General features: G+C 41.3%; 1 protein-coding gene across 1 annotated transcript; it reads left to right on the forward strand.

Annotated features, from left to right (window-relative positions):
• Window positions 1-1,419: 1,419 nt before the first annotated feature.
• On the forward strand, window positions 1,420-8,106 carry LOC103131119 (transcriptional coactivator YAP1-like). Its single transcript, XM_016666398.1, has 4 exons — window positions 1,420-1,659; window positions 4,480-4,607; window positions 6,025-6,137; window positions 7,143-8,106. Exons 1-4 carry the CDS (start codon window positions 1,435-1,437, stop codon window positions 7,376-7,378), a joined length of 702 nt encoding a protein of 233 aa, XP_016521884.1. The 5' UTR covers window positions 1,420-1,434; the 3' UTR covers window positions 7,379-8,106.
• The last annotated feature ends 2,105 nt before the right edge of the window (window positions 8,107-10,211 follow it).

The following is a 10,211-nucleotide window of genomic DNA, read 5'->3' on the forward strand; positions in this document are numbered from 1 at the left end:
TGCTGGGCAAGAGGAAGAACTGTTTCTATCTGCTGGAGAGGTGGCCAACAAACAGTTGGTGACTCAGTTTAGTTTTGTTTTTATTTTTAAAAAGGAAATAATTAATATCTTACTGAAAACCAAATGGAATGATTTGTGGAAACTACCACAACCCCATTGGCTGCTACGACAGTTGGCTACCATGGAGACTGAACACACAGGCACCTCTTTCTGCTACCAGAGAAACGGGTTGTTGCCTGCTTCAAAAATGGTGTGTCATCACAGAAGGCCACTTCAGTGATGGATTGGTTGGCGACTCGTTGAATACGAGGCGCAGAGCAGGCAAGATAACTAGGATGGTTTAGAGATAACCTGTAGGAAAGATCTGTCCACAGCTTTTTCTCAATACATTTATCCCTTCGAATAGAGGATGAATTATGGGCTCTAAACACAGGAGGCAATGTTGCCTTCCACTAGCCAAGCAACCAGCACAATTGGGAGTATATGAGATATCAAGCTTGCAAACGTAGACGAGCGGGCTAGCGACGCGACGCAGGAAAGTTGAAAACTGTTCAACTGTTGTTGCTTCTGTTGTATCCCACACCGAGTGGCGGAAAACATTTGCTGTCATTTTGTGGTTCCTGTGTTTCAAGTGCATTATTTACAGCACGAAATTTACACGCAACACTCATAAAACACTACTGCATTTTTATTTCTGCCCATCTCCGTAGCAACACGTTTGAAACCAGTTAGGTGTCCTAGCAGGCCACTCAGATGGCAAACCACTCGGTCTGAATATCTACATTCAAACCTGAAGTGACGAGGGAAATACAGGTTAGCCGGTATCCGTTACTATGGCAACTAAACGCAGACTAATGGATGGTTATTATTGAGGAGCAACTAAGCACACTGACTTCTGAGAGAGTTTGAAACTCTTTTGAACTTTTTAATTTCCACACGGGATGTGAACAAATCTGCCTTATAATCTTTTGTGTACCTCCTGTTTACAGTGCTGCTGGTAAATACCAATCAAAGACCAGAATCCTGGAGATGTTGTTCCCGCATTCATTTTGTCTCACAAGTCGGAGCTCGGATCAAGACATGACGTTGGCACCCGAGTAGATCTAGTTGTAGTGGCACATTGGGGGAAAACCTGTGGGATTTGCTAGTTGTTCTCACAACAACTTGTTTCTCTCCTTTTTTCTTATGCATTCACACTTTAGGAAACATATTCACAAAAGAAATTGCACATCTCTGTGTGTGCTATTGGCTTAATGTGATATAACTAGAAATAAGCAGTATTCTTCTGCAACAGTCACAACCTGAAGATAAGTTATTGACTTCTGACTCAGAAACTCAAATTTCCAAGTACAAACTTTTGCAGGAAAAATACGAAAGCAGTGGTTTTTATTTTTTATTTTATGGTATGTATTGAGATTGAATCAACTGTACTGTATGTTTTTTATGTTTGCTGTTTTATATACTGCAGTCTTATGTTTTAAGTTTTTTTGTTTCATTTTTGCAGCGCTGAACCAACAGCGGATGACACAGAGCGCTCCGGGGAAACAGTCGGGACAGCTGCCTCCCAGCACCCACGGTGGAGTGATGGCAGGAAACAACCAGCTGAGACTTCAGCAGATCGAGAAGGACAGACTCCGACTGCAGCAGCACAGACCACAGGTCAGCCATCAGTTTGGTCTCGGTGCCTTCATTTCGGAGGGGGGGGACGGAAGGGGCACATTTCCTTTCTGTGTCCTATGAGTCATGGACATTACATGGACCCTCAGTGACTCACAGGCAACAGCTTTATTTTGTTATGGAGTTGTAATGCCTCCTCTTGGTAAGTCATGAATTAAGTGTAGTGGTGGATCTTAAGCCTCTTTGATCAGGTTTTATTGTTCAACTATCCTGCCCTGTGAGTCATATGTGGTAAATTTATCACTTCCTTACCGTTCCGCCCACGCAGGGTGGTGCCGCAGCGTCCCCTGATTTACTCAGGACTGTGTCATAAGCTGGAAGACTGAGCTTTATGGTTATGAATGAGAGTGCTGGAGATTTTGTTTACTCTGCCGTTCGCTTGGGTTGTTTAAAGTTCCTGGTGTAGGAAGTGACCCATGTGTGTACATGCAGCGGGCTGTGAGGAGAATACAGCCATCTGACCTTCCTGAGGGGCCACGGAGATCATGTGCTGCAGGTTTCAGCGGTCATGTTGTTGTTGAGTCCTTATCAGGCTCTGCAAAATTAATTTTGTTTTCACAGAAAGGTCTCTGCTGCAGGAGCTCTGTTTCCTGGCTGATTGTGGCTTTAATAGCTCCTGCAATTTGATGTGCACAAAACATGATAAAAGTTTAGTATTTTCCAGGAAGACACTACTGTTTCAGCAGATAAACTTAACAGAAATTTTAAAAATTAGTTTTAAAAATATTTTTTTGTCTTACTGGTCCTGTACTTTAAGGATTAATGAGGAAGTGCCAAAGTACCAAGAGATCCATCTGTTGGTACTAGGTATGCACCGATTGCAGTTTTTTGACCGATCACTGGTCTTTAAAAAGCCTAACCTGCCAATATCAATTTTGGCTGATACCATTTTTTGTCTTTGAAATATTGCTAAGTTAGCAACAACAGGGTGAGTATTGTTAGCCTCACACTTGCAGACATAACCTGATGGGCAGGTCTGTCAGCCAGCTCTCTGACAGCAGAGCCAAAGGGCTGATTTTTCAGATCTTTACGATCGATTTAAAATGTGATCGTGGATGAGATCCGCTTCACGTGCAAGCGCCAATCTCCCAAAATCAAAGAAATCGGGACCGATTTAATGGTGCATCTCTAGTTGGTACCTCTGAGGTAATGAACAAAAAGCCAACAGTGGTCACTAAAATTACTTGAAACTGACAAAAGTAACAATGAATAAAAACTTATTGATAATTAACCAATGAAAATTAGATGTTGCTTTTGAAGTGGGGTTCAACAGAATAACAACAACAACCAAAAAAACCTAATAAAACAGACATGGACAAAAATGATGGTACCTGTAACTTAACATTTTGTTGTGCAACCTCGGCCAATCTGCAGTGACACTGCCTAGTTGTGTACTATTTTTGTGCAGCCACACATCAGCTAATCAGATGTTTGTGAGTGGATCTGCTTTACTCTGCCGCCTGCTATTGAAAGTGCCCTTCTTTTTCTGGTCTTAACGGGTGACTTCACAGATAACGCTGTGAAACGAGCCGACTTGTCCATCAAGTTAGCCAGAGGCTGATACTGGTCTTGCCTTCCTCATCGAACAGGAAATGGGACTTTTGGTGTTGGATGGAAAGTATGCCTTTCCAGTCTCACTAGAGCAGAGGTTCCCCCCCCGTCACACATGTCGTTTCAACCAGACGGCCATTTGTAATCCATAGGGGGGGGGGCGCAGAAAATGTTTGGAAACCACTGGGGGAGCGCAGAAGAAAAAGTTTGGGAACCACTGCACTAGAGCAAGAAATCCAGGGTGGCGTAATGGTTATGCCTTCCAGAACAGAAGAGCTGCTGCGCTGACACGCCAGTCACTTCTAGTTTGACACAAAGTGCCACATGGAAATCTGTGACTTGCGTTTAAGCAGGACCTGTTTTGCAAAACTGTCAGAATAAGTTATAACCCAAACGACAAGAAAAAAATGTCCCCACGCTTGTTGGGCAGTGACTTTTTATGTAGAAGCGTCACTCCCCACACAGAGCCGGCCTTCCTTTTGTTTGCTTTTTTCCTGTAAAAGCTGATTCTCAAAATAGTGACAGTGGTCAAGTCATTTCACCTTCCCGTTGAAGGAGTTGAAACAGAACAACGTGACATCATATCCTCAACCTTATCTATAGCAGCATGTGTAGAAAACAATTGTCTTGGACTGTGGCGGCTGGCCTCTTGTGTAACATAATGCTTTATGAGGGGAACAGGAGGGGGTTGTATGGAGCAATGTGTTACTGCAACAGAGGAGTAAGTCCAGTGGTTCACAATTTTTATAACAAGTATCACTGTTTTTAAGAGACGTGTTGGGTTATGTCATAAAAACAAAAATGTAGAAGTGGTTTGATTTTTAACCAAAAGGTGAAATTTCCACATCTGGAGCTTATATAATTTGTAGAAATTACTCCACAAGTTGGAATTCCTTTTGGGAAAATTTAAGTTTTTCCAATCAGAACCTCATCAGAAAATTAGGCATTCATAGAACATATTGCATGCACTCAAATTTAGCAAAAAAAAAAAGAAAAAAGAGTGCTCACAGACATTGAAAAGAGACCTTGCAAACCTTTACTATCACTGCAAAGAATGCCGTTAATTCTTCAAATTACATAAAATGTAATTTTTGGGACATTTTATCATCATCAAAATTTGTTATCATGACAGGCCTAGTTGTTTGATGTCACGCAAATACTGAATGCCATAATATCCACGACCGACTCGGGTACCATGGTATTAGATAGTTCAGACATATTTTTATAATCAGTTTCTTTCATCGCCCACAGGAGCTTGCTTTGAGAAACCAGCTGCCCACCAGTATGGATCAAGATGGCAGCACAAACCCCATCTCCTCTCCTTTGGCCCAAGATGCTCGGACCATGACTGTCAACAGCTCTGACCCATTCCTTAACAGGTCAGTCTCACACAGAGAGCTCTGTAAAGAAAATGGAGGAAGTCTTCCTCTGTCACAGCAGAATCCCTGACTTGCAAGAGGCCGCCTGCCAAAAAAAACTTCCAGTTCTGGTTCGGCTTGTCATGCTTACTGGCTCCTGTGTGAGGGGGATCGGTGCTCTGGGCCGCTCGAGGCCGCATTACGCAAGCTGTCTCTGGGCTTTAACCCTCCTCACATGTTAATGACTCACGCAGACCAGACGGAAGTTTTCCGCACGGCAACGGCCCCTGGTGTACAGCGGCAGCGTTACAGGTCACATCAGAGCTAAAATGGTGGTGCGTGTTATGAAAAGCACTTTGTCGGGCCTTTATTAGATCGGAAACAGCTGCCGCTTCGGACAGACGGCAGAGTTCTCCGCACGTAAACGGAGCAGAGCGTCACAGCGGAGTGTAAATCCGAGCGGTTCAAGCTGACAAAGTGTGGAAAGAGCTGAATAGCAAGCAGGCTATGAGAGCATGTGGTCCAGTCAGTAGACAGGCCAAACTAATCCCCCCACCCTCGTTCCCTCCGCTCCCCCTGCTCTCACAAAGGCTTCATTCATCTTGCCTCTGCCATACTCTGCCTACATATTTTTCTGCTAATTAGTATAGACTTGTCAGATATCATCTTTGCTCCTTTTGTCTTTTTGTGCCTTTCATTGTTGCTTCTTTTCCTGTTTTTTGGGTGAAAAAGTGAAGTAGGTGTGTGAGAATTTAACAGATCAAATGCAGAAGGTTCTAGTTCCATTTGATGGCAAAGGAAAGTTCGATCAATTCGAGAAAAACTTTTCAAGTTTCACCTTGATTTTAATTGGTTTTAGGCCATTTAGGGTTCTCCAGCCTTCACAAACCAAAGAGCTGTTTTTACCCTCAGCCCAGTTAAATAAAACTCTCCTGAAAAGACAACTTAAAAATGTTAATAAATATCTATTATTCTAAATCTGTTAATTTTTCAAGAATCCTAAATATCCATTATTCTAAATCTGTTAATTTTTCAAGAATCCTAAGATTATTTCTGTTTTTTTTATTATTATTTTTTGTTTTAAAATAAGAACAGAAACATAGAACGCTGACTACAAAAAGAGGACCGATTCATTTTCTTCTACAGGATGTTGATGTGTGAGAAAAATTATGACGGTAAAAAAAAACAACTTTGTTTCAGAGGCAATAATGACAAATGATAGTTGCTTCATTTTATTGTCAAAATCAAATGTGGGATTAATTTCATGGAGAATATTGGAGAAAAAAACTGCTAAATCATACATTTGTGATTTAGCAACTGTATGATTGAAAAAAAGTTGGTTCTGCACTATTTTTAGCCAGTTTACTAGGATCCATTGTGGATTCTCTAGAACCGCAGGCAGTTTCTAATTGATGTTTTGATGTTTGTGGGTTTCCAGCGGGACCTACCACTCCAGGGATGAGAGCACCGACAGCGGGCTGAGCATGAGCAGCTACAGCGTTCCTCGCACTCCAGATGACTTCCTGAACAGCGTGGATGAAATGGATACAGGTGAGTGACGCGCCGGTGCATCCCCTGCACCGTGATGGCAACCAAACGGACAAGACATGTTATATTTGGCATGCCTACCTGACAAAGGACAAACTACTCTTAGCTTTCAGACCATTCTGATGCCGTGAGGCTTTCTGAACCCAGCACCTTAGCCAGTCAGCATTTGTGGAATATTTCTGATTCTTTTCTAATGGAAGACAGATCTGGACTGCAGGCTGACCAGTTAGGCGATCACAGAACCTCTCTGAAGCAAGACTTTCGAAGTCATACAGTGCATTAATTTCACACAAAAATTACAAACAAATTCATATGGAAAATATCTCCCCTTGATCGTAGTTTACGTTTCCCTCAAATTCTTGGACAAAACCCAAAGTTTCAGCCATGTGGAAGTCATCCGAGCCGTTGGTACAGCCGCATACCGTCAGCAGCGCCACCTTTTGCACTGCCTGCTGATAACGAGCCAAAGTTTTGGCAGCAAACTTGTGGGTAAAGTCAGGGTAAACACCTCTGTAACTTTCCCACATTGTGTCACGTTACCACCACACACATCAGTGTATCTCATTCTGGTTTTATGTTGCATGTCCATACAAAGGAGTGCAGAAAAACGAAGTGAAAAATGCAGTTTTCAAAATGTTTTTTTAAATTGAAAATATGAAAGATTTGAATTCTGTCCCCTTTTCACCTGAAAACTGCAGCCATTTGTTGGGTGTCAGAAGTCTGCTGATTTGTGAGTGGAGTCCTCCATTGTGCTGTTCTGTGAACACAGAACAAACGGCATCATAGAGTCAGAGGGACGCGTTTTGTTCCGCATTATAATAATGTAACGCTCAACCGTCCATTTGTTCATCACATAAAATCAAGACAAAATGCATTGATGTTTCTGGTGCAGTTCAGCTGTATTTATATGTTAACAACAAATGTAGTCTTGAAGCACTTTACAAAATATCAAAGTAAAATTTGTAGCTTGACAAGATGTCAAAAAAAATGTCATCTTCTGTCCATCAGGAGACTCTCTCCCAGCCTCCATGGCGTCGCAGCCCAGCCGATTCCCCGACTACCTGGACGGCATCCCCGGAACCGACGTGGACCTGGGCACCCTGGAGGGCGAGAGCATGGCGGTGGAAAGCGAGGAGCTGATGGCTAGTCTGCAGGAGCCGCTGAGCTCCGACATCCTCAGCGACATGGAGTCTGTTCTGGCGGCTACCAAGATCGACAAGGAGAACTTCCTGACATGGTTATAGAGGACCCGAGCGGAGGAGAGGGGTGGGGCCGGGCGGGGCGCTCCGTACCACCTGTTCCCCCGCTGCGTTCTGAACCGTCGCCTGCTCTGATCTCTGAAGGATTCATAGATGCTTTTACCAGACATTTCAGCGAGCCTCTCTGAACTTCTGTGCCTCTCAGCATGTAAGGCCTAACCTCTTTTCAGGCAGTATTCTGATCTTTTCACTTGTGTTTTTATCTTTTTGAATTTGTCTGTGTCTTCAAGGCTGGCCTATGAACAGACATTTATGCAAGGGCCCCAAAAATTTTCACAGGTCTGTCAGCTTATTTACCCAGATGGTAGCTGAAGTGACCAAGTGCACGTGTTCTTCTGCAAGGACTGCCCATGTTGCCTCCCACCTGGAGCCTCCGGAGCCTCTCTTGTTTTTGCAGTGCGCCACCAAGCATCTGTGTTTGGGACTATTGAATTTAGTTAAATAGCTTTATGTTTGCCTCAAACCTTTTTTTTTTCTCTCCTTTCAACGAGCCTGAAAAACCAAAAATGATGTATTCAAAGCATAAAGAACAATACTGATTTGGAGTGAAGGTAATTTGAGGCGCGATTTGGAGTTGGTGGCTTTGCTTTTCGTTGGGGTGGGGTTTGAAACTGGGGACCGACTACATCGCTGCTTGGCTGTGCCAGCAAGTCTAAGTTAAACCTTTAATAGATCAAGTGCCTTCGGATGTATTTTTTAAAGACGCGAGCAACTCGAACAATTTACCCAGTATGTATAATGCAATGATAGGCGTCGGGCTGTATTCATGCATATATAAGCCGCATTTTAATTGTTTTAATAATCAAACTGTATTATGTTTTATAAACACAAGGTGATTTGTCGGGGATCTTTTTCTTACCCGTAGCTTCTTTTTCTCTCATTCTTATTCAAGCCTAACCTAAAAAGTGTGTTTTATTTGTAGCTTGTTACACATGTATAATAGTTTAGATTAAAAAAAGACGTTTTTTTTTTTTTTTTTTTTTTGTCCTGGTTTGTAGCTAAAACGTAGGGCGGGTGCATGATAGACAGTTAGATCATATGGAGGGGATAGGATTTATTACCTCTGTCATAACTCCATTAGTCTTACACTTAAATTAATGAGGCTGTTTTTTTTTTTTTTTTGGTGGGAGGGTTGAGGGGGGTTCACTCGTTTTTCTTCCTTTAATAACTTCACAGGGTCAGCTGTTATCAGAGCACCAGATTCCCTCTGCCAAGACACAAGCTAGATTGTTTGGACTCGTTTTGTTTTATCTATCTTCTGATTCTCTCTTCTTTTGCTTTGCAATATATATTCGCCTATTAGTGTTATCGTGTTTTTATTCATCGCAAGCTGAATTTTTATCCTTTCTCTGCTAAATATTAACCAAAAAAAAAAAAAAAAAAAAACAGGAAGATCTGTAGACTCCACAGATATTATAGCTCGAATCAGTTCAAGCATGTGACCGGATATGTGAAATTACAATGTTTGAAACTGAGCGCCCGCTCCGCGCGATGCTGCGTTGAGCGTCTAAAAAGAAGCAACAGTTTGGATCGGCTGGGCTTGGACAAGTTAAAGCAAGTTTTAGAGTCATGTTTAAACGTAACCAAGAAGGAAAAGGGTTTGGCTTATTGCTGTAAGTTACACAGCGTTTGTATGTGTGTTTTGCTTGATGTTTAATGGGATAATCCACAAACAATCATATATTTCAGTCACGATTCCAAAGATGTTTTTTTTTTGTTTGTTTTTTTTTGTCTATTTTGAATTATTTTTTTTGTTATTTTTGTGTTTTGATTCTAATGAACACTACCCTTATTTTTCACTTCCATCGTCAGGATCGAGAAATGTCAATCGGCCTCCGTGTGAACAAAACCTTATAAGCTAATGGGAAGTTTTCTGTATGTTTTAAGTGTTATCGGACGCATCTGACTAGTTCTGGCGGAGAGGTTCTGAGGTTTCTGAACAAAGGAGAAAGTGATTTTCGAACAGCGAGCGCATGTTTACATAATTTTACAAAAATGCTCCGGCCGCTGTGCAGGCGACACACTGACAGCTTCTCTCGTGATCACGGCGACGTTTACATGGTGGCTACATCTGCGCATTAACTGCAGTAACCTTTTGGATAATCTTGATAGAGGCCTTGCTGGATGGCACGCTGATTCTGTTGTCAGCCCAACAGTGAATTGATATAGCATTAACTTGATGGAAAACATGCTTAAACATGTATCTTAGATTAGAGGACATTAACTTTTTTTTTTATTTTATTTTTTTAATTTGTTATTTTGTGTGAGAACTTCATTGTAGTACTGATTTTTACTGATCATGAGACTATGTTTTAAAACAGTGTTTGGAGAGAACAATGCAACTAAAATAAGTGGTACCCCACAATGCTTCCATAACACGGCTAGTTTTCATTTAATGCAATGCTTTTTTTTTTTTTTGTTTTTTTTTTTTGTCACACAACTGATTTTTATTCTTACCTAGAAGAGTGTAAATTGTAAGAAAATTAGCTGTTGACTCATCTTAGCGGTAGAACTAATCACAAGTTAATTTGTTTTAGTATTTAGAGTTTTCTAAATGCACATGAAATGAATTTATATTCGGTAATGAATGTTCATTTTTGATATGTGCATGTGTTTTGGAACAATAAATTCTGTTACATTATACATTTCTTTATATGATACTTTGAAATTGGCCTTAAATAAAGTATATACGTTGTTTTAAATTTCATTTGTGTTGTTCAAAGTGTTTTTATTCATTTATATATAATTATACACACTTTCTGCTCTTTCCTCACCTCTGCAAGCTAAATGAAGTTTTATGAAACTTCTGTTGTAATGC

Source organism: Poecilia formosa, unplaced genomic scaffold (assembly GCF_000485575.1).
Source record: "Poecilia formosa unplaced genomic scaffold, Poecilia_formosa-5.1.2 Scaffold719, whole genome shotgun sequence".
Taxonomy (NCBI): Eukaryota; Metazoa; Chordata; class Actinopteri; order Cyprinodontiformes; family Poeciliidae; genus Poecilia; species Poecilia formosa.